Source organism: Sphaeramia orbicularis, chromosome 8 (genome assembly GCF_902148855.1).
Source record: "Sphaeramia orbicularis chromosome 8, fSphaOr1.1, whole genome shotgun sequence".
NCBI classification, from domain to species: domain Eukaryota; kingdom Metazoa; phylum Chordata; class Actinopteri; order Kurtiformes; family Apogonidae; genus Sphaeramia; species Sphaeramia orbicularis.
In genome coordinates this window covers 29998367-30023827 of record NC_043964.1, presented here as the reverse complement: position 1 = coordinate 30023827, position 25461 = coordinate 29998367, and the positions used below count along the sequence as shown (strand labels likewise).

At 36.5% G+C, this 25461-nt stretch overlaps 1 protein-coding gene across 2 annotated transcripts in view; it reads left to right on the top strand.

Moving 5' to 3' along the window:
- The window catches only part of prkcab (protein kinase C, alpha, b), a 179167-nt gene extending 156460 nt beyond the window's left edge, over positions 1 to 22707 (top strand). For both annotated transcript variants that reach the window (XM_030141048.1, XM_030141049.1), the window contains 9 exons: positions 5747 to 5887; positions 5981 to 6154; positions 6676 to 6767; positions 9474 to 9536; positions 11388 to 11526; positions 14753 to 14833; positions 16110 to 16217; positions 18381 to 18521; positions 20779 to 22707. In XM_030141048.1, the coding sequence (XP_029996908.1) occupies positions 5747 to 5887; positions 5981 to 6154; positions 6676 to 6767; positions 9474 to 9536; positions 11388 to 11526; positions 14753 to 14833; positions 16110 to 16217; positions 18381 to 18521; positions 20779 to 20943 (1104 nt within the window). In that variant the 3' untranslated portion in view covers positions 20944 to 22707. The remainder of the gene's footprint in view (positions 1 to 5746; positions 5888 to 5980; positions 6155 to 6675; positions 6768 to 9473; positions 9537 to 11387; positions 11527 to 14752; positions 14834 to 16109; positions 16218 to 18380; positions 18522 to 20778) is intronic.
- The last annotated feature ends 2754 nt before the right edge of the window (positions 22708 to 25461 follow it).

The window sequence follows — 25461 nt, the reverse complement described above, 5'->3', positions numbered from 1 at the left end:
CTCATAAACTTATACTAACTCTCTCCTGCTTTTTATCCCATTTCACAACTAAAACACACAACTAAAGGGACTACATATACTTTTAACATTAAGGAACTGTTGAGATGTAAAAGTATTCACTGCAGAAGTCAGATGATTAAAATTGATTACAAAAAAAACAGTAGCTAACATTATTAATTGTGTTTTTTCCAGTGGTGGAATGTAACTCAAATACTGTACTTAAGTACATTTGGACATTTTATGCTGTTTTATGCTTCACTACATTAATTTGACACTTGTAGATATGATACTTTGTACATTAAAAAAATCTATAATTATATGCTATGATGCAGTGCTATTAAAATTAGCTCTATATTAACCAACTACAACATTAAAATACTCTTTCATGTAGACTTCTGCCTGTAAAATTAGAATAATTTTGTTTTCAGGCACGTCAGTAATCACCTTTGACCAGGTCCCAGTTCCACTTTAACTATCAAGAATAAATCGCATTGTCCCAATCATTTCATGAGAAAAGGTCAACATATTTTATCATGGCTTTTTGGGCTTTATGTGCCCCTGTGGAAAAGATATGAATAGCAGTCAATGGTGAGTGAAAAATACATTTTACTCATGATGATAAAGTCCGGCTGTAGGTAGGGTGTGATTATGTTCATGCCGTACCTCAATAACAAATAGAGCACATCAGTATTAACTCAGCAGTAATGTTGACCATGACCCACTATGGTTACCCATGAATGTCGGGGTCACAGGATTAAAAAATGTATGGACACCTCTTCATATTCTACCATGTTGGTATAGTACACTCCTATGGAAAAAAAACAAAAAAAACAAAACATTACTTTTGGGTGTGTAGTTTTTCTATTTATAAAGTTTTAAAACAAACTGGGATTTTCTTCACTTACAAAATAATATTTTAAATTGACAAAAATCATAATTGATACTATGGATAGGATACATAGGATCAAGCTTATTTATTTATTTATTTATTTATTTTTTGCTATTGAAGACTGTACATATTCCTTGCAAAGTAAAGTCATGGGACACATTGGGAATAACACTCTTTGTGATAAAACTTCTTACTTTCATTTAACTTACACTGAACTAACATTTTGGATTCAGGATTTTTACCATGTTAGAGTTTTCTGCATTTTGGTATTTTTAGATTCACTTAAGTAAAGTATTTGAGTATTTCCTCCACCTCTATTAACAGATTATTAATATGAATATTGATTGAAGTGCTGCCTGTGGTGGCTGCTTTAACATATGTACTCCCTATCTCACACATAATCACAAGACAGCATTATTGTTAGTAAATTTGTGGCCCACTTGGGCTCTTGGTGGTCTCTTCCTCACCACTAACGCTGCACTGTAATTGGCCAAAAGAGCATCACATCTGTTCCTCATTGGCTGACAGTGTGGTCCACAGCCCGCCCTCTACTAGTCTGCCTCTGGTCCCGACTATAGAAGGCTGTTCGGACATGAAGCATGGACATGGACACTCTTTCTCTTTTATGCACAATAACTGTATGAATGAATGACTGAGCACACACGCAGGTTCTTGTTGTGCATGCCAAATTTCTCCACATGGTTGCAGTGTTGTATATTTATCATGACACTGGTGTGTAGCTGCATTGTACTGTATGTGTTAATGCAACATTGTGAGGCCACCCTAACATAAACAGTCCAACCTCTGTTTGTGTTGAAACAGGTAGATGTGGTGAACTGTTTGTGTCATTTAAAGCTGTCTCGTTTATTTTATGCACAAATGTTAATATGTAGAGTATTTGTAAAAGATGACCACTAGGTGTCTCTCCAAGGTAAGACAGTGATAAAATATGAGGCGTGAGATGCAGCAAGTGGATTAAAACATCCACAACACATTATGGACCACATTAACACATTATTTCAATGTGTTGACCAGCATATTGATGCTGAAAAATTACAGCAACAAGAGTGACATAATGACATGTGACGGCTAGATGCATGAAATGTCTCATAATAAGTGTTGACAGGCTTAAAAATATGACCACGTTCTATTTAGACGTCAACATACAGTCGCAGAAAAAATTATTGGACCACCCTTGTTTTCTTCAATTTCGTGTTTCATTTTAATGCCTGGTACAACTAAAGGTACATTTGTTTGGACAAATATAATGAAAACAAGAAAAACAGCTCATAAGAGTTTAATTTCAGAGCTGATATCTATCCATTTTCCATGTTTTCTTGATAATAACCAAAATCACTTCATTTCTTACATCAGTAGCTATGGCATTGTACTGACAAAAACAGTGCTTTTAGGCATTCTATGTTTTCTTTTGTCTGTTTTAGTCACATGATACACACAAGAGTTAGTACTTGATTGCATAACCGTTGTTTTTGATGACTTTTGATGGTCTAATATTTTTTTCTGTGACTATCTGCACTGTGTTGGCAAATATATAAACCACAACATCTCAGTATTTAGCTGATAGTCAGCTTTGCTTGATTAGATAATGTGCTCTTTATGTTATTCCAAAGCACTGATTACACTAAAAAACAGAAATATTAAGAGAGTGAAAAGGTGCTGTGTCTTGGATACGAATATTATATTTTTCTTAAAAGAAAGATAATCTTGTCAACTGTTAATTGGGAATACCATTGAAAAAAATATATCTAACTTTGGTAAGCAGTATTTAACAAAGTAAAACAATAGATGGATTGATATGTAATATTCACAACAGAGGAACAAGATTGTTTGCCTTATTACAAGATTTACCTGAAAAACCCAGCAATTTAAGAATATTTTGAATTCCTGAATAATTTTAAATATCAATGCTCAGTGATGATGATGTACCTGGATATTTATTATTTAAATAAATATACTTAGACAAAATTTGTTTTGTAAAAATTTAAGATTATTAAGATTTTTTACTATTACTATGATGGTTTTTGGAGTTAAATTAACAACTGAATTAACATATTACCTTTCCACATTACTCTAATTTGAAGGATTTGTAAAAAAGGTGCAGTATGTAGAAAAAGGAAAAGTAATTGAATTGTTTTAGTCGTACAACAGCAATCTTTCAATTAATGAATCTACTTAGCATGAGTCAAATGAGTGTGTGACAGTAATTATGCTGAGTATTTCGTCACATTAATTCAGGAGTAAAGAAATGGTTGGCGTGGAAACAGCGTTCTAAGCCCCACCGGCTGCCGGTTTCCTCTGCGCTATCTGACAGAAACAGACAACGGCTGGAGCTGTGACAGGGGTTGGCAGGGTCCTAATTGCCCTTTTTGTTCAAAGATGCTTGGCAGGCCAGTCATTATAGCGACAGGGAACCTTGTATGGCTGGTACCCCCCCGCTGACCACCTACGACAGTCTCCCAAAAAGCCTTATTCTGCTGAATAGCACCGTGGATGTCTGAATAGTGGCATAAATAGATCCTTGTATTCTGGCTGCAGAAGAATGAGAGATACTTGTGCAGATTTTTGACTTGTGAATATACTGTAGTCTATACAGCTCTGGAAAACATTAACGTACCACTGGTTTTACTATTTATCCATATGTGTTTGAGGACTGAGAATATATCTTATATGAAAATAAAGTAATTTGAAGCATTTATTTGCAGAACATAACAGCTAAAATAACAAAAAATGCATTGTCTTCAGACCTTTAATTAAAACTTGGGGATAATTATCTTTAGCTTCATGAATTTTGTATTGGAATGATTACATTTATTTTGATATAAATTTTTCTTTAGTCTTAGGGTTGTTTTGTTTGTTTTTTTCAATAACACACAAAAGCTTTCAATGCTTTTGTCTTAAAACTTAGATTGCACTCTGTTGCATTGCATTTTGATGTTATTTTGTGAAAGCTGTCAAGCGCTAATGAGCAGAATATCATGAAACCAGACATTGCAGATTTGTTTCGTCTTGGTATTTATTTGTATGTTTTTTACATTTCGTTTTGTTACATCTTTTACAGCCTTTTTGTGTTGTTCTGTGTTTCATATAATAATTTTACACTACAAATAACAATCTGTTTTCTTCAACTTTTAGTTGTGACCAAAAATCAGCTTTAAAATGGAAAGAAATAATGATTTATTGTAATAATTATTAATACTGACCAATGGACATGCTTTCCTTACAGCGCTTAATGCTAATCAGAGCACTTTATTATGGCACATTCATCTGTTTGCACACACAAATACACACAATTAGGGTTCAGTGTCTTGCTCAAGGACACTTGAACATGTGGATTGGGGTCAGAGGTAGAACCACCAACCTTCTAGTTTGTGGATGTTCTGTTTTACCCCCTGAGCCACAAGGTTTTAACTCATATAATGCAAAGAAAACAAATTGATATTCACTTTCAGCACTGATGTTTCAACACAATAATGATCTCTTCCATGTATCTTGGTGTGGCGGACATTACTGTCACATGTCACATACATTGTCACACACATGCTCCTGGGGTGAAACTGAACATCCTAGCTTTATGTGATGGTTTGAGATCATCATTCATCATCGTCATCATGACTTTCCCCTCAGCATTAATAAAGTCAGTCTGAATCTGAATCTGAATCTGGATCTACCTTCTCATCACATTCTAGAGGTTTTTAATGGAGATGAGGTAGTGGTCTTTTAATTTTTTCCAGAGCTGTGTGTTCGTTTCCAATGACTCAGGGATTATCAGTCTATACCTTGTAGCAAATTATAATATATTTTAAAGCAACATTTACATTTAACAACAAAATGCAACAGAAAATCCCGTATGTGGTAACAATATATTGTATTAACAAGTTGCAGAACCATCTCACAGTGTTGATTTTAATTACAGTCTCTTTAACCTTCCTCTTGTGTTAGCTTTCTGTTACTATCTCTTATGATAACAGGTCGGTTTTGACCCATATCTTAAATCAGCTGTAAAATACACTAAAAACAATTATCTATCTTCCAATTTGTTTTTCATCTCTTGGTTACCTTGTTAGGCTTCCTTATCCATGAAAATATTAGTTTTAAGATTTTTGGTGTGAGCCTCTGGGCCTTTTTTTGTCGATGTGCACTCTGCAAGTCACCAACTCTATACTGAACTGACCTCACATGTCTGGAAATGCCTGTCTTTACTTGTTTTGTTTTTGTGCAGGTATACTGGATAACAAGGCAAAATGAGAACCCCCAAAAGCTCACATGATTGTTAGAGGCACTGGCTGTCAGTGTGTCGGCTGACAGTGCACTTATGATTTCAGTTTTGGCTCTAATTATTGCTTTATAATCTTATTTTTAAAACTGGGTTGAAACCGACCCTAACATCACAAAGGTCAAAATTTCAACCAGACCATTTCATAATTTAGTGGGATTTTTTTTTTTTTTTTTTGTATTATTTTGTTGAAATAAAGGGTCCTGACAAAGCCTTGATGCCATACACAAATTTTATGTGGTCCATTTATGCATTTAAAACCTAAAATGGGTCATGCTCACCCTAACACTTGGCCAGGACACTCTTGGAAAAGAGATTTTTAATTTCAATGAGGTTTTCCTAGTTAAATAAAGGTAAAATTAAAAAAAAAAAAACACAAGAGGAAAGTTAAAAGCATCATATGTTGTTCGCAGGAAGAAGATGTATATGTTTGTATGAAGACATGACTTGCTGTGTTTGAGTGCAGACCTGTTAACCAGTATATGTACATCATCACCAGTGGGAGCCCAGTTCTGTTCTCTGCTTTAATGCCTTTTGTGCTGTTCGTGTGTTGAACACCACAGAAAGCCAAGATGGGCCACGGTAAGAAAGTGATCACCCCAACAGACCACCGGCGGTTCAGCCTGCCTTCAGGTAACATGGACAGGGTCCGACTCAGCGACTTTAACTTCCTGGCTCTGTTGGGGAAAGGCAGCTTTGGAAAGGTAAGCACCCAAAGCTGGACGTTGATAAAGAATGTCTAATGATGCCACTGGGACTTTTTTTTTTTAATGTGACATATGTGTCACCAAATGTAGGTAATGTTGGCAGAAATGAAATCAACTGAGTCGCTGTACGCCATCAAGATCCTGAAGAAAGACGTTGTGATCCAGGATGATGATGTTGAATGTACGATGGTGGAGAAGAGGGTGTTGGCCCAGCGGGACAAGCCACCTTTCCTCACACAGCTGCACTCCTGCTTCCAGACTGTGGTACGTACTTCTTCTGAATACACTGGAGTCATGACTTTTTATGACGTCAACCAGAGCTGCTGCTGAACTGCTCTCACACACAAAAGTACTCTGATATTGTAAGATATCAAAAGAGCACCGCTGATCCTCTCTCCGTCCTCTTGGCTGTCTGGTCAATGATATATGTGCGTGAGCTATGCACCTTTTACATTTGCTACTTAAATATATTCCTCTTTCTTTGCTCCTGCAGAGAAAATTGATACTGAGTGGAAACCACCTTTGAATACCAAGTCTTATGAATAGGCCTGTGACGTCAACTCTGTGCGCACACAGGGTGACTCAAAGAATCTTTAATAAAAAATGCATTTACTGATAAATCCGGTCTGATTTACAATATGTATGAGAAGATATGACCCTAATAGGAAAAGAATAGATTATAGACTGTGTTTTCTAAATATTTACAATGACACTGCACACACTGTAGCCATGTTTGTGTGTTGTTGTGTAGAGCTTATTGGATAATAACCTGCTGCTTTTTGTAGGATCGACTCTACTTTGTGATGGAGTACATCAACGGAGGAGACCTCATGTATCATATCCAGCGTATGGGCAAGTTCAAGGAACCACAGGCAGTGTAAGGACAGCTATTTATCCACACAATTTATCCTGCAGCAGCTTAAAACACAGAACTGGAGATACTAGAAAAAACACCAAACCTACCAATAAATCAGTCGTTTTGACAAGGAAAATTATTTTCTGTGAAGCCAAAGCATAAAATCTTCTGTTACATTAACCCTTTCATGCATGAATTATGAGAACCTTAGTCAAGATTTTTTCCTGAATGTTTTTATACCTCTTTAGGCATGAAAAAAAACAATGCAATTGAAATTTTTTCAATGAACCTATTTTTCATGGAGTTACAAAAATGTCCACTCAGCTGGACACCATGTGTTTAAGTTTTGAAGCAAAGAACCATGTATTTAAAACCCATCATCAGAAAGTGATATACTATGTGAAAACTATGAAATAAAAACATTTTTCTTGCAGCTAATCTGATGTTTTCTCACATTGTAAAATACTCTAATACTAGTGATTACTCACTTCATGGAGATAATTTGCAAAAAAAAAAACATTTTGTGTAAGAAAACTGTTAATTACAGTCTAATAACAATTAGTAATTGAATTACACTCAAATATGTTACTGGGTCAAAACAGCAATGTCCGTCAGAGAGCAAACTTTGATTGATTGCCATTCCAACATTTATTTCAGTATAAAGTAGCTTTTTGTTTTGGATAATCCCTTATGGTCCTACTAAAGGAAAATGCTAATTTAAAAGTAAAAATGTGGGTCATTTAGCAACACTAATCTGTCAAATTGTCTCTAAATTGTCCCATCAGAGAGATTTCAAATACCATGTTTTGACCCTACTGCAGATCAGGTTTATCAAGAACAGGAAAGTTACAGTAATGGCATGAATTGCAGTGTATGGGATGGTGCATAGGCGTCCACTGTGTAGGCTGATTTGGAACTAAAACAACAAAACCCATGAATATATAAGAGAACAGCTGCAGAATAACTGTCCACTGTAGTGACCACTATACATGAAAGGGTTAAAAATGCATTACATCAGGGGTGTCAAACTCAGATCCTCAAGGGCATGCATGTTTTAGATGTTTCCCTCTTCCAACACACCTGATTCAAATGATGAGCATATCATCCAACTCTGCAGAAGCCTGATAACGACCGTCAGGTGTGCTGGAAGAGGGAAACATCTAAAACATGCAGGATACCGGCCCTCGAGGACTGGAGTTTGACACCTGTGCATTACATGAACCACGCCTGTAGTTTGGGTGCTCCAGTTCTTTATCCAAAGTAGAGACAAACAGAGATATGACATGTTCCCAACTATCGGTATTGACTAAAGTTGAGAATGAGAGATAATATTGAGCCAGAAAGGAAAAAAACAACAATATCGGTTGATATATAACAACCTTACAAATAAATGTAAGGTGAGATGCCACAGACTGAGCAATCGGAAGACTTTTCTTTATTATACCCCTAAATCGAGTTTTGTACACGGATCGTTTTACCCCAACCGCCGCCCCCGGATCCGCTGTTGTGTTGTACATATGCCCCCTCAGAATTGTTTCAGCTGGCTGGAGCATAATTTTGAGTTTTTAGCTCATAATTTCGACTTTTTATCTCATAATTTTTACTTTTTCGCTCATAATTATTACTTTTTATCTATGATTATGACTTTTTATGTCATAATCTCAATTTATCTCATGATTGTGACTTTTTAATCTCATGATTATGGCTTTCTTATGTCATAATTTTCAGTTTTTATCTCCTGATTTCAACTTTTTAATCTCATAAAATTGACTTTTTATCTCATAATTTCAACTTTTATCTCATAGTTATGACTTTTATCTTATAATTTTGATCTCATAATTATGACTTTTTAAGATCATAATTATGGCTTTCTTATCTAATAATTTAGATTTTTTTTATCTCATGATTTTGACTTTTTAATCTCATAATTATGACATTTTATCTCATAATTATAACATTTTATCTCATAATTATGACTTTTTATCTCATAATTATGACTTACCATGCAGATATTTTTTTTCAGTGGTGCTTCCTATGTATAGAAGCCTGCTTCCGCCACTGAAAAAAAATCCCCATGGTAAGTCATAATTGTGAGATAAAAAGTCAAAATTATGCTCCCGCGGCCAGGGGAAACAATTCTAAGTGGGAATAGGTACCTTGGCACAACACCACCACTGCTGGATATCGTTCATGTGAACGCAAAAACTAGGACAGATTTGGTTGGATTTCTTCTCCCTTGAAAATCAACATAGAGGACCCCTAGTGGAAGAACCCTATCGATTTCAGCTTCTCTATGAGTATTATAAGCCATTAAAATAGGGGTGCTTTAGTTGAAAATCAGTTTTTTAGAGATAAATCAAGCAATAATAGGCTGATTCAGATAAAATTTGGTTCATATTGATCGTCTTGCAAATGTCGATTTTCTCGCTACCATCCAGAGATCATATGAAGTCATTTTCATTCACTAGGTGGAGTTTTGCAGGGAAAAAATGGTTCTCTGACCATTATTCTGCCACTATCAGGTTGCTGTAGCTCAGACTGAGTTCATATCGATTGTCTAACAATTATCTTGGATAGATTTATATATAAAAAAGGATTGGGAGGATTTCGGGGATATACCCTTGCAGTCGGCGCCCTCATTTATTTATTTATTTTTCTCTGTACAGTTGCACAATTTGAGATAGAAATTAAATTTTGCTCACCTAATTTGTCTGTTTTCCTGTGCAGATTCTATGCTGCAGAGATCGCTGTTGGTCTGTTTTTCCTGCATCGAAAGGGAATCATCTACAGGTAAGTGAACCAGACTCTGACTCAGATTTAATGAAGCACCACATTCACCTCAAAAGGAACAGGTCAACAAATGACATGGCATTAAGTACATGCCTGTTTTTAGGTAAATACAGTCTAATTCAGCTTATTTAAATATATTCACCCACGATGACAGATGAATATTAAGTATATACTGTAGATTAATACATACCTATAGGAAAGAGTAAAGCAGGTAACAGGCAAAATGAATCTGGAAGATATAGACAGAGCTACATGAAAATAGGCAAATAATACAGAGAGACTGAAAAATTAGACAAAGGAAGGTTCATGCAAAGGTTCCCAAACAAAGAATGATTGAGAGAGAAAAATTAAAATGAACATGCAGATGTAACCTTACTAGTCTGTATTTGAGCTGCAGAGGACAGTCGATGGAAGGGGGTTAATATTAAATACATGCTAATCAGTCTGATGCTAAACCAAAAATAGGAATGCTTGACACAGACTAAGGTCGCCCCTTTCCTTTCTAGTAGCTACTGGAGCAGAACACTTGCATCCAGTCTTCACATCTCACCAGCCTAAAGTTTGGCATCCTGACTCTGTTTTGCAGCAGATATGACTGCCAGAAGCAGTGAATAGGGAGGAAATAGAAGTGACAGAAAATGAGGGACTGTAACATGACATACAAGCAGAGGCACTTAGATCCAAAAAAGCACAGGCAATAAATGAGGCAATATGATTTCAGGCCAAGAAAATACTGTTTGTTTCCCAGCATGCACTGTGTATAGCCAACAGATAAACAGTGCAGACAGGTGTCAAAGATGCAGAACAACTTTTTTTTTTTTTCTTTTTTAGGTATGTGGCCATTTTCATATGATGTTAATATTCAGGGTGGGAAGCTCAATATATTGTTAACAAAAGAATTATGATTTAAAAAAAAAACTTTTGTATAGGGAATTGACAAAATATTATTTTTTCACCACTGTGCTATTGCTCAACAACTGAAAAGACATTGGAGAGAGAAAATCTGAATGGATATCACTCAATATTTCAGAATAAAACAACATATTTGAAACAGTTAATGCTAAAGTTAGCATTCACCAGGAGCATGTCTATGTTCCCTCAACTTTGTTCCCACAGCCTTATGTTCCCACAGCCCTATGGGAGCGTGAAGTTGGTTCCATTCTTGAAACCAATTCCGAGAACCCTATGTTCCCACAGCCCTACGTTCCCACAGATCTATGTTCCCACAGATCTATGTTCCCACAGCCTTACGTTCCCTTAGATCTATGTTTCTACAGTCCTATGTTCCCACAGATCTATGTTCCCATAGCCTTACGTTCTCATAGATCTATGTTCCTACAGTCCTATGTTCCCACAGATCTATGTTTCTACAGTCCTATGTTCCCACAGATCTATGTTCCTATAGAGCTAGGTTCCCACAGCTGTATGTTCCCACAGCCCTATTTTCCTACAGATCTATGTTTACTCAGCCCTATGTTCCCAAAGCTCTAGGTTCTTACAGCCTTATGTTTCCACAGTCTTATGTTCCCACAGTTCTATGAACAGTATTCACAGTTTTAACCCATTATGCTTACCTGGACAGTTGGAAATATGGTCTGATATCGCTCCACATTTTCAATACCCACCAAAGTCATAGAGATTTGTTATATTTCTACATTTGTATGACTTGAACATACAAAAACATACAAAATGGAAATCTTTTTAATAACAGTATTCAAGCTTCACACCACAAGCATTAGAGGAAAATGGTCGCTGTGTGAATACAGACTATAGGACTGAAGAAATATCACAGATGGTCATGAACGTAGGCATAAAAATGTATACACACAAAATCTGTCTGTGTCACTCCAGGGATTTGAAGCTTGACAACGTCATGCTGGACTCTGAAGGCCACATTAAGATAGCCGACTTTGGAATGTGTAAAGAAAACATGTATGAAGGCATGACCACACGCACCTTCTGCGGCACCCCGGACTACATCGCACCAGAGGTGAGGTGGTCTTGTATCGCATTAAGGATTTACATTTGTATTAAGGCAGTAGTTTGTGTTCATATATCGAAAGAGGATGAAGTGGATGTTGGATAGTGACTCAGTGTTTGGGTGTATGTTTATATGTGCGTGGAGACCCATCTGTCGTACTGACTCATGAGGGACTACCATGTCACAGTGGTGGGGGGTGAGGGAAACCTGTCTGTTGGTTTGGGGAAGGATGCTACAAGCAGATCACCTCCTATATTGAAGTAAATCATGTATTTCACTTAATTGTAATGAAATTTAGTTCAGCCCCCTTTTATGAAACTGGACAAAACCATTAACATTTCCTTAGACAATGAGTGATTGTCTTTATGAAATAATTACTGTCAAAAAAGAAAAGACAAAAGCTCACAAAATCTGATGGAAGTAGTTTTGTGATATGTTGGGTTGAAATGACCAGCCTCTGTTAGTCACTAGTATATAGGGATGGGAATTGATAAGAATTTAACGATTCCAATTCCATTATCGATTTTGCTTATCGATCCGATTCCTTATCAATTCTCTTATCGATTCTCATTGGGTGAGGGAATAAAAGAGTTCAAAAGGGTTTGTTTGCATTAACTGTCTTCTATATTTTCCTCTCTGCACAGAAAATATAACATATACAGTATGCACAAATGATGTGTGATGTAACCTTAGACCAAACCTTTGGCACTAATAACAGATGACGCCCTGGTGTTTGCTCTGCCGCTAGATTCACAAGCGTTGCTAAGTAGCGTATCAAACATGTTACATTCCTGCAAATGAATCGCATGCTATGTGGACAAATGTTGTAGCATATTGCAGGTATTTCCCCCCTTTGGAGAAATGGAAGTTTTGCAAGTGTTACAAGTGGCCCTGATGTCATCTTTTCGCGTGAAATATAGCCATACTTTGGAGCATTTCTGCTTCAATACTATGTTGGCTATGTTCTAAACCAAAACAATGCAGCGCACGTGTGACATCATCACGCATGTGCAATGAAGGCAGAATCGATAAGCAGGACCGTTAAGCAGGCAGGCAAATGATTCCAAGGAACTGAGCTACTGGGAGCTGGTTCTCGATTCCCATCCCTACTAGTATAACCTTTCTGACTATAAACGTTCTAATATTTCTATAGGTCAGCACGTTTCTCTTGAGGGATCTTAGCCTATTCCTCAAAGTGGAAATTGCTCCGGCTCATTCAAATGGCATGTTTTCTCAAGCATATAGAACATAACCTTCAGCTCCTGTTACAGTTTATCTATAGGATGTAGATCTGGCTTTGTGAGGGAAACTTCAGGACCTTGAAAAATTTAGCTGGATGTAAACACATCTTGGATGACCCAGTGGTGACCTTAAGCCGGGTTGGCAACACACTTCTTTATATTATCCTCCAAAATGTCAGCAGAATCATCTTTCCTCATGACCCGGTGCATCTAAACAAAGCTCTGCCTGAAGCAGCAAAACATCCCCAGAGAGCTCACATTTATAAGGAGGAAAATATATTAAGAAAAAGCATTTAATAAAGGAGTAAGCTATCTTTTATTTGAGTAATAATACTGCATTATTGTGATATTAACAGCCAAACACTTTGATATAAGCCTCCACTGACCCAACAGAACTGTGGGTAAATGTAAATGTTTCTTAACCTCACATGGGAAACTTTGGTTTGATTCCTGCATTTAGAATGAAGTTTTCAGTTTCTTTTTCTAGTATTTAATTGATTTTTTATTATTTAGGTACCAAAATTACGTAAGGGTTAAGGTTAAAAGATCACAGTTTTGGATAAAATACAGCCTTTCACAATTTTTAACCATGTTAATGAAAGAGTTAGCGCCGAATGCTTTGCATTCAGGTATAAATATCTTATAGTATTAGACCTAAAAAAGGTACAAATAACATCTGTTTAAAACTAAATTCTGTTTTCCAAATGTGAAAAGAAAAATACATTTGTTTAATCTGCAGCTTCTGAACATCAAAACAAAAAAATGCCTTTATGTTTTTGAATTTTGAGAGGAAATTCAAAGAAAATTCCTATTTTCTTTTAGTTTCCTCTATGTTTGCGTCTGAAAAGTGATGCTTTCTTTTTCACGGCTCATATTAGAAGAATGCATATTAAAAGCAAGACTCATGCTTGAATCACATATCGTTAATTACTTTACACATGATGATGATTTCACAAGTCATCTCAGCTTTTAGCTTGTCATGGCTCCCTGCTCTATTCATATTTCATAGTGGAAAAGCAACAAAAACAACATCCACACAGCTGCTTCCAGTGGATTCTGGAGTGTGGAATGGAGCTTTCTTTGGGTAAAGACCTCAAAGCTAGAGATGAAGATGGTAATGACGAAGAGCCTTCCTTCTTATGTCATTACAGTCCTTCACATTCAATCCGATGGTGTGATTTGAAAGAGAAAATTACCGTTTGCTTTTCATTTTCACCACCTCAATTTTCAATAATACATGTGTAATATAGCAGTGTTTTCTTTTTAATCCAAAATATATCAAATGTAGGCCTTTACTTTACTTTGAACGTTCTCTGTAAAGCTACATGAATCATGTTAATATGGGCACATAATATTTTTTTACCTTAACTGTAGCTTTTTATTAACTTCAACATCCATCTCTTCTGTGTGTATTTCATGATATAGCAAAAGCAGGAAATTTATGCAGGAGATCAGTTTTATTAAGTTCCGCTATGATCTAAATCTGTATTTTCTGATTAAGTGTATGTCAGTAGTCAGGCATCTAACTGCTGAAATTGCTGCATTTTTGTATTTTTTCAAGGCAAGTGCAGCTGTGATTTAGCTCTTTGCTGGTGCGTCTGAATGATGATTATTATTGTATATGTGTGTATATGTGTGTATCTGTGCGACTGTGTGTGGGAGGGAGGAGAAGGATGGTAAATTGGCTGGTAGGAGAAAGCGCTTTTGTTGTAGGAGCTCAAAATAGCTGTGTTTAAGGGTGGCTGATATTGCTAGAGTTCAGATCGGAGAGGTATGTCTTTATGTGCTGCTCCACACATTCTCTTTACGGTGGGTTGTGTAACACTGCAGTATTCGTCTCTGCCTTGAATAATACAATAGTAATGGCAGAATGGAGTACAAATGTGAGTCCTTACTCACTGAAGGGTTTCATAAACATACATAATCTGTCTGCAGGTGTTATAGTGTCCATGTATAATGAGTTTTTAATCTTTTATTTTTTTTATTATTTTCAGATTATAGCATACCAGCCCTATGGGAAATCTGTGGATTGGTGGGCTTATGGAGTTCTTCTGTATGAGATGTTGGCAGGACAGGTAAATGTGGTCTTTTACAACACCTGGTCTGTAAAGATGTTTTATCACTTTTCACATTCACACAGGATGTTTATACAGGATCTTGTGTATTCATCTGCATGTCATAAAAGTGGAGAATTAAAGCTACAGGAACTAAAATCATTGCAGAAAAAAATTGCAGAACTGGAAAATATTCAACCTCCTTCTGCAGCTCTCTCTCTTGGTCCCGAAAAATATAAGGAGAGATGAATCTAATGTCGTTTTGTGTTGTTATGGAGATGTAAAGACGTGAAGCAGTAGAGATATAGTCAGGCTGCATATGATGGAATCTAGTCATTGGTCATGTATTTAACCCTGTAAAGCCTGAACCATTAAATCATTGACAGAAAATTCCAGTTCTTTGAAACTGGAGCCTTTATTTGTCCTTCTGAACAACCAAAAAATGTATTTTTTTTAAATATCCATTTCTATGTATGATTTTCAATTTTATATCATATTTGATACATCCGGTCTCAATGCTCAGATATTATTATTTTTGAATAAACAAAAACATAATAGAACATAAACACGTCCAACAAATTGGTAATTCCTTTTCAAAATTGGCAAAGTTCTGGCTTCTGACAATGTTGTAGTGTCACTGGAAAGGCCTCTGGTGAATGAATTCCTCCCCCTAGTGGATTATCCATCTAGTGCATGTATTTAATTGTATACATTAGGGTTTTCAAGAAAAAAAAAATAACAGGATTTTGTAAAAACAGCAAGGAAATGATAACTGTATGAGAAAAGAGAGAAGCATCAGTTATAACAGAAAACTCTGGCTTAATAGTTTTCAGTGTAATATGACAAAAAAATAAATAAATTGCATTCATAAGATCAATAACGTGGTCTTTTCATTTCAGTTCAAAGGGGAAACACATTTCCACCAAGTGTGTTAACTTTAGTATTAGACTGTCTTTCACTTTACAGCAGTTTGCTTCTGATTATAAACTTAAGAGACACATAAACAAAACACAGCTTGTGAATTTCCATCTCATAGGCAACAGAGCTATTTGTTCCACATATTTTCAGTCAGTACTGATTGAAAATAAATGATATTTGCTTTTCACTTATAAGAAAGTGAATCTAGCACACAGAGCTGAATGTAAATACCATCATCAAAACTGACATTTACCACCCATGGACCATACGTGGCCAGTAAATAAGATATCATTAACAACACAGTCTGAATTGTAGTATTTGTTGTTATATATTAATTGTTACATCTGAGCTCTCATATCACTTTTGTTTTCCTCTTCAGCCTCCGTTTGATGGTGAAGATGAAGATGAACTCTTCCAATCGATCATGGAGCACAACGTGTCATACCCGAAGTCCATGTCTAAAGAAGCTGTGTCCATCTGCAAAGGAGTGAGTACAGTTTAACCCTTTCATGTATACAGGTCACTACAGTGGACAGCTATTCTACAGCTGATCTCTTATATTATTCATGGATTTTTTTGTTTGTTTGTTTGTTTTTGCACATATCTTTATTAAAGTTTTAAGACACTACAAATCTTTTCTGACATGAATTGGTAACATTGTGTAGATCTCCCCTTAGCATACTCTCACCCCCAGAACCACAACCTCCCCCCCTCCAGTTTTCATACAGTTTATCTGTAAATACATGTTTCTCGTTTCAAAAATTAAATGCAAGGTGTCCAGCTGAATGGACATTTTTGCAACTTCTTGTAAAATAGGTTCATAAGATCATTTTTATTAGTAGTAGTAGTAGTAGTATGTCTTTTTTTTAACTTTATTTTTTGTTTTTTATACAGTTTTTGTTTATTTATTTATTTATTTATTTATTTTTCATAAGAACATTTTCAATTGCATTGTTTTTTTTCATGCCTAAAGAAGAATAAAAACACTCAGGAAAAAAAATCTTGATTAAGGTTCTCATAATTCGTGCATGAAAGGGTTAATAAAATGCACAAGGATTTGATGATTTCAGTTGTGGTTTCCATTGTGTTGAGATTAGAGCAAACAACAAACCTTTTTTTAATTAAAGTTGAATATTAACAAGATGTATTTATTAGCTGCTAATATTGCTTTTGTACAGTGTTAAATGAACATGACTGGTACAGTAGCTGAGTCATATTCCCACAGAGAGTCCTGTTTTTGGATGCATATGCTTCTCTCCCACCTGGCTATTTGTGACATTATCACATGCAAGTAGCATCTGAGCCGTCTATTATTATTTACCAACAAGGAAATTAGTTTTCAGACTCAGTTTTCACACCAGAGATTATTCAATTAAGATTCAACCATAGTCCAATCTAGTCATTTAATAACACATCTGCCTTCATTACCCCACCCCCCCAACGGGGAAGTAAGGGACTGTTTTTGGTTCGGTTTGTTTCTTTGTTTGTTTGTTAACACTTTAGCAGCAAAACTGTTGGTTGAATTCATACCAAATTGGGTTTATAGATTGCCACTGACCCAGAATAGATGTGATTACATTTTGGGAAAAGTAGGTCAAAGTTCAAAATTGTATGCATTTTTAGTCTTTTTTTAATTCCCATTCACTTATAATGGCAGAAATGTGTCTATGCTGTCTATGTCTATAAGAATACAAAACTGAGGACAGTCTCTTTTGTTGCTGCCTTTGAGAGACAATGAATGTAATTTTTTCAGCATTGCGACTACAGTGTGTAATATCATAACAAACAAGTGGTGTCAGGCACAACAAACCCCACCCCTCACACATATTTCGCCTATTATACGTAAATGGGAAGATTTTGAAAATTCATAAAAAAATTTGAACTTTGACCTACTGTTCCCAAAAAGTAATGAGATTCATTCTGGGTCACTGTCAATCTATAAAGTCAGTTTGGTATGAATTCAACCAATAGTTTTGCTGCTACAGACATGTTAGATTTTGCCCATTATAAGTATATGGGGAAAAAAAAAGATTTAAAAAAAAAATTCATAAAAAATGTAAACTTTGACCTACTTTTCCCAAAATGTAGTGACATCTATTCTGGGTCACTGGCAATCTATAAACCAAATGTGGTATGAATTCAACCAATAGTTTTGCTGCTAGAGTGCTAACAAACAAACAAACTGAACCAAAAACAATACCCCTTAAGCTACAATAAGTGCGAGGGGCGGGGTTTGTTGTGCCTGACACCACCTGTTTGTTATGATATTACACCCTGTAGCTGCAATGCTGAAAAAATTTGCATTCATTGTCTCTCAGAGGAAGCAACAAAAGAGACTGTCCTCAGTTCTAATTGTTTGCTTCAGATCTCATTTGCAAAAAAAAAAAAGAAATAGATTCAAGGTGAAAATGAAGTGGCTGCTGCGTCAGAAACTGGCAGCGCAATTTCCTGTATCTATTTTAAAGCATGTTGAGTGAAAACAGTATTAATGTCACTCACTGCTTAATGTCTTTGATGTGATCATGTAATTTGATGCAGGCAAGGAGCAAAGATAAAAGGTGATCATCAGTGCAGTGTCTGCTCTACATTCATTTCCTTGTCCATTCCTCTTTGCTTCACATTAATGTTGTTGGGTTTTTTTTCTCACCAGCTGATGACCAAGCACCCGTCCAAGCGTCTCGGCTGTGGCCCAGAAGGTGAGAGGGACATCAAGGAGCAGGCCTTCTTCAGACGCATCGACTGGGATCGCCTGGCCTCCAGAGAGATCCAACCGCCATTTAAACCTAAAGTGGTGAGTGATGCTGTGACATATAGCTCTGCAGTCCACGTCTAGAAAAAAAAAAGGTTTCTAATAAGCTTCAGCTAATAAGTAAGACGTTATTAAAGGCTAATGTTAAAGGTTAACGGTCTTCATTATGCCCACAGGGAAAGTCTCTGCATTCTACCTTTATTGGCCTTCATTCATTTTTAACTTTTAACCTTTTAATGTGTTTAGCATTTTAGCTTTTAGTCCAACATATTTACATGTTATGTTTTCTCAAAATAGATGTTCATTAAAATGGACTGTCCCTGCCAAATAAACTAATGAATAAGTAAATAAAATACCCATCCTGATACACAATCTGTACCTAACATTAGCACATAGCACATTTAGGGGACCAAATCCAGATGTTCATCAGTACCATGGTCAAGGACACTGACAAGAAAATTAACCTTTATATACATGTTTTAATAGGTTACTGTTCTACTTTTAGGTCTGTTGAATGGAAAAAACTTAAATGTTGAGAAAGTCCCAGTTTGTTGTAAAGATCGTAAAGAAACAGCTAGTTTTTTGGGGGAAATGGTATCTTTCATCATCAAACTGTATCTCTCATCTCACATTAATCATGTCACCAACATCTAAAGAACATCATCTCTGCATATTTGAACCCTGTTCTTCAGGTGCAATGGGAAAAACTATTAAAAGATTTGAATATCTGTGAAGAAAGACTTACAAATGACAGTTGTTCAATGACTGATACTTCGCTGGTTTTACAAAAAATGACAACTTTCTTGCCAAATTATCTTATTATTACATATTGTCAAATTATCTTAACATCATTTGTAAATGGTGATATAAGTCAAACAGGATCAAAAATTTGCATGAATGCCTTTTTTTCTAAAATAAGGTGCAACACTTCAGCTCTCTAAACATTTATCAGAATCTACCAATAAATATATTTCTGATGCTATTGCTTACTGAACATCTAATAAAGGCCAATTCTAAGTCTATTGCAGGGACCATAATATAAAGTGTTGTCCAATATAGAATAGAATAGAATAGAATTATTGGTCGTATTTGTGTACCATAGGTAGAAATTTGGCTTCCTTGTGCATATATATATATATATATATATATATATATGTGTGTGTGTGTGTGTGTGTGTGTGTGTGTGTGTGTGTGTGTGTGTGTATAATAGCCATGCTATAACCAAACAGAGCACATGAGAAACATTTACATTAAATAATTCCTATAAATTCCTATAAATCCTGTGTACATATGCATTGTTGGTCTGTGTTCCCATTTGTCTTCAGTCAGTGTAAAGGTTTTTGTGCATCCAGCAGAGCTTGAGGCTGAATCCCAGCTGCAGCCACCAGCTCATCTGCCACTGACACCTGCACCCCCCACCCCTCTGACACCTAAACCACCTCCTGTCAGTACAAATGCTCCTTTTCTGTTTATTGAGCCCGGCGTACTCCGTCCCCTCGCTGCCCGTTGGGCCTGAAGCAACACTAGCGCTGCCACTACCGATTAAAAATAGCTCTCTGAGAGCAGAGTTCCCTTTCTTACACACAAGGGCCACAGTAAATGCAGGGTTACATAGCGGAAGTATCCGTCTCATTCACAGAGGGGGGAGGACAACATAGCTAAATGTGGATCCATCCGTTCTGAGTGCTTTGTGTGGTGTGAGCTCATATACTGCGTCACTGATGGGTCTGGAGGGACTCGCAGGCAAAAGATCCATCTGACACTTTATGGCTTGGTTTGTGTAAAATTGCAGAGCACCTGAAAATGCTGATGCGTCTCTCGAGATAATACGTCACAAAAAGAAGAAAATTCCACTGAAATCACACTTTTGCTTTGCATTAGTCTACTTCTTACTTCCGAAGAAACGTGTCTTGTTTGCTTGTGAAAGTGTCGTGACTCTGCTGATGCTGCTTGCATGGCACACTTAAACATCCATACATATTCAGCTGCTTGAGACACATGACAGCCCAGAGCAACGCAGCACACTGATGCTGATGACCTCTACTGCTGATGCTTAGGGTTAGCTCCTAATCTAATTACAACTTCTGCCCAGCTACACACTGGGGTTCGACATTTCCCTGCACCACCTTCCCTCTGGGACTGTAGAGAGGCTTTCTAATAAAAGCCTCATGATGAAAAAGCCTTTTTATCTGCTGTGTGTCTATTAACTTAAATTACACTCTGAAGTCTTTATAGTCCAGAGATCAAAATTCAGATTGATCATTTTCTCTATATCTAATATCTGTCTGATCTTTTTCAGTGTGGCAAAGGGGCGGAAAACTTTGACAAGTTCTTCACGCGTACCCAGCCTGTGCTGACCCCTCCAGACCAGCTTGTGATCGCCAACATCGACCAGAACGAATTTGCTGGCTTCTCCTACATCAACCCTCAGTTCGTCCCTCCATCGCAGCACAGTGTGGTATGAGGAGAGAGCAGGGAGGCAGAGGAAGAAAAAACAGCTTGGATTGTCATTGAAAATAGGATCCTTCCAAATCAACGTCCATCCTCTACATTGTTCACTTAACCACTTATCTATATTTATGTACAGAGATGATTGACAGCAATGTTAAACATTTTTGTGGGTGTGTGAGCACAATCTGAACACTACAGCCAGAGAAAACATACACAACATCAATATTTGAGTATTTTTTCCCCTCACACAGCTCATACATCTCATGTTATTTTCTTTAATCTGAATCTGTATCGTCACCTCTTCAAACCTGCAGCCTTTTTCCTGCTCTGTGCAATTATGTTTATCAGTTATTATCTCATTAGGTATCAGTGTAAAGATGTTTAAACACTCTTTCTCATCCCTCTCATGTTCCCCCTTCTTACTACGCAACAAGCTGCAATGCATGATGAGAACAGAACGTGTTTTTCTGCTCTGTCCCGGCTTTGTCTACTTCTGAACTGCTACACCTGTATATTATATTTCTACACGAAAAAAAAAAACAAGTAGTACACCGTCACATGAGTGCCAAAGTAGAAGTGGAAGAAAGCATCTGTTTTGCGGTTCTTTTGTCCTTGTAATGTTTCCCTCTATCTTGGCTTGAGTCGTCTTTCCAAGCAACACAGTGCAAACCCCAAATGGGACCGTTTCTATATCAGGATGTCTTGTCTTACACAGAGCTACAGAAGCACATATTGCTTGCGGTAACAGCCTGTCTTGGCCTTTTCACTGCAGTGTATGTTGCGTACGGTGGGTGGATGCAGAGTAAATACAAGTATATAGGGTCAGAAAACTGTGGATCAAAGAGATTGTGTTTTGATTCAACTATAAAGATGCTATTTCCATATGCACAAAGCAGTTCTCTGTTGCATGCTTATTTTCTGACTCTGTATGAGCAGTAGACTCTAGGATGCAGTACATGTCTGGTATCAATGTAAAGTTTAGTATTATGATATAAACTATGTTAATATATACTTGTTGTATGTTTTGAAGAGTCTTATTCTGAAAAGTTTATCACTTCTTTCTAATTGCCGAGGGAAAAGGGTTCTGTTCCTGTTTTACGTTCCGCTTATTGAAACTTTTATGTCCAGACAGATGTTTACCCTCTACAGTATGTCAACCGTTTTGTAAATAGAAAAGAGAAGTTACTTGCAGATTTTATACAATGAACTGAATGTGCTTTTACTACCTTAGACAGTTTGGACATTTCTATGTTTAGATTTCCCCAAAAAGAGACATTATGTTTGGCTGAATCTTTGGTAGCTTTGGTATCAGCAAACCTTGTTATATGTATTTCCACTATTTACCCTTTGTTTTCTACTACTCTGTGTCATAGAGAATATGCAGCACCACCTGTGTGTAATGTGATCGATGCCCTTTTGCCTTGGTCTTCTCAGGGCTCACTCCTTCTGTAACAAACCGAACTCAAAACCAACTGAGGATTTCCCAGCGGTCTGTGGCTGAAACGTGTCTTTTCTTCTATGCGTATATCGTGTGCATGCGTGAGGCCAGGCCTGATCTAAGCATGAGAAAGACCTTTGCATGATACACAGATCCCCCTAGTGTGGAGCATGGAGTTTCCCACTTTGTTGTAGTGGGATGAGGCAAACCCGTCCGGCGAGCGTTGTGTGCTTTTCTGCTCTTCATCTCTTCCTACTCGCTGTCATGTAGCTCACCCAGTTTAAGTCCTGTTTGGCTAAAAAAAAAAAAAAAAAGCTGAATTATTAACTGTCAAAAAAATATGTAAAATGCTTCTGTTGGCTATTTGTTCACTGGTGCCAAACTGAGTCTTTTTTTTTTGTTTTTAGAGATTACCAGGCTACTCATGAGGCACACAAAGCTACAAACAGTGACGCTTCATAAAACTGCCAAATTTAGAAAGACTAGTTATCCCCTGAATTGTTTAACCTTCACATGTAGAATGATGCTACAACTGTCACATCTGGACCAAAATGAGATTTTTAAGGTTAAGAGAAAAATCGAATGTTTACATGTCTCACATTGAGAATCTGTATTGAAATAGAGAGGACAAACTTTGGACCCATGACAGAGATAATTCAATGTTTGGCCAGTCAGGGTACAGTACCACTACAGGCTACAATTCGATGGCCAGAATACAAAACCTCCTATCTGAAAACATCACTTTTTTCAGGAAACAAAAAAAAAAAGCTTAGTTTTATTATAGTATGGTCTTTGTTAAAGATATCCAAGCATATTATACTGTTCTCAGACTCTTTCTATATTATGTGTTAACAATATCATCCTTGTTCTCACCATTTAATGTGAAAACTCAAAATCTAAAAATTTGCGGATAGGAGGTTTTGTTTTTTGGCCATCGAATTATAGAGCCACAGGGATGTTTGTAATGTTTCCTTTCACTGCCCCAGCTTTTGTTATCCTGATTCTTCTTGTTCCTCTGTTAATTGTGGTATGACGGATACTGTGTATACTAAATAAAGTATAAAAAACAGAACTGCTCTGTTTGGTTTAATCTTTTAACAGATGCACTTTGAAATACACTGGCCAAAAATACATAATGGTACAATTGTATTCCTGTTTTCACATATAGCATTGTAATTTTTTTTTCCAATGGATTCATTCAGAATTCAGATACACAGTTAACCCAGAGTATCTTGGGATTAGAACTAATATATATGCTATAGAAGCTGCATATCTTCTTATCACAGTATGTTCATAATATTCAGTCTATATCAGCTTTTACAGCCTCTGCACTTTCATACTGCCTGGGGATTTATTTCCAGCGTTATATTTAATGTAACATAGCCATCTAGGTAAATAAGTATCCCATCTATTTCAAGCCCCAGACAGAAAACAAGACCTATAAATCCAGTTAACTGGGCTAAATAAAATAGAGCTACAAAGGTTATAGCAGAAATAATGGGTTCTACAAGAACATATCATAGTATATAAAGAGTAAATGAGTTTATTGACATCATCAGAAGATAACATACATATAAATTCATTGTAAATGGCCAATTATGACCTTATAAGACCTTATTATGTAAATGTATCGGTTCATTTCTTAGACTGAGATATTTTTTCCCCAGGTACTACAGACATAATATAATCAACTGCTTCTTTTTCTCACAATTTTCAGTTAACAGTAGCTTTTTACAACATCTAATGCATGTAATACATCTTTTTACTACACCTAGTGAATATGATCAATATTATACAGACTTCATACAGTGATCGGAGTAAAGACAGACAGCCAACAATGGGTTTTCCTGATGTATTCTAGCAGGAATTTAATCCCAAAAAGGTGAACCAGATGGTATGGAGTTATTAGAGTTAAATGCTGCAGTCATAAATGTTGCACAATACAGGTATTTTTAATGTTTTTCTGGCCTTACTTTGTCTATTTCCAGAGCTATGAAAAAACTTAGTGTAAGGGCATGGGCCAAGGACGATCCCCTTAGATTTTGGAGCAGATCCAAAAAAAAAAAAGGCTGATAATGGATTTTTTATTGCTTCATCTAACAGTGTGATATATGGCATTTGGTTGAATCTGATTATAGTGATTTATGGTCAGATCTCATCACTCATTTTTCATGTTTTATGATGGACTCAAGCATCACCATTTACAATTAGAAACCTCACTTACTTGTCCGATGAAGCTCAAAAGCCTGTTTGACTGAAACACAGTCTTACTTAGTGTTGAGAGCGTCACTTATTTTTGTTTTCTTAAATTAGTCAGTTTAGCTCCAGGGCCAAAACAGACAAGACAGTAACAGAGTAACTTGGATCATGGTGAATAGCAGCAGTAAAATATTACATTATAGTTGTACAATTAACTTCTCTCCATGACCAGATGTCAGCTCTTGAACGCAACTGAAATAACATTGATTGCACAGAATTCAAGGTCTGGCTGATTGTAGCCAATGTCAGCTAGTTCTTCTGCATATGTATGTCCTATGTACTTCATCAAACTTATGTTTTACATGTACAGTATTTATTATGAATAAAAACTGTGTTTGGGTCAGTATGTGGTTGTGTGCTAAAGACCCACTGGACAAAAATGACCAGTATCCAGAGATCCAAGACCAATATCCATAATGTTTACAGAGAGACTATGGACTGAGATTTATTCAGCCTTTATTTTACCACAAAGTCCCTTGAGATTAGTTCTTTTTTGTGAGGGAGACCTGGCCAAGAGGCTGAACTGATGCAACAACAAATAACAAAAAGCAACTCGGCATAAGATGTGATGTGTCAACAGATTTTCAGACAATTGCATGTAATGTGAGATGTGCTTCCATAGGATACAGCCTGAACATGGAGGATACACTGTACCAACATAGATGTAGATGCAGATGTAGAAGGCTTCACATGGGTTGGTAAGAGGTCTTTGCAGATTGGCATGGTTGGTTCATTAAATGGGACTCCCCATTTAAAAATAAAAAAAAAATACAGTACTTTTGCACTGGATATTGTTATAACATATCCTATTTCAACACACTACCCAGTATAGTA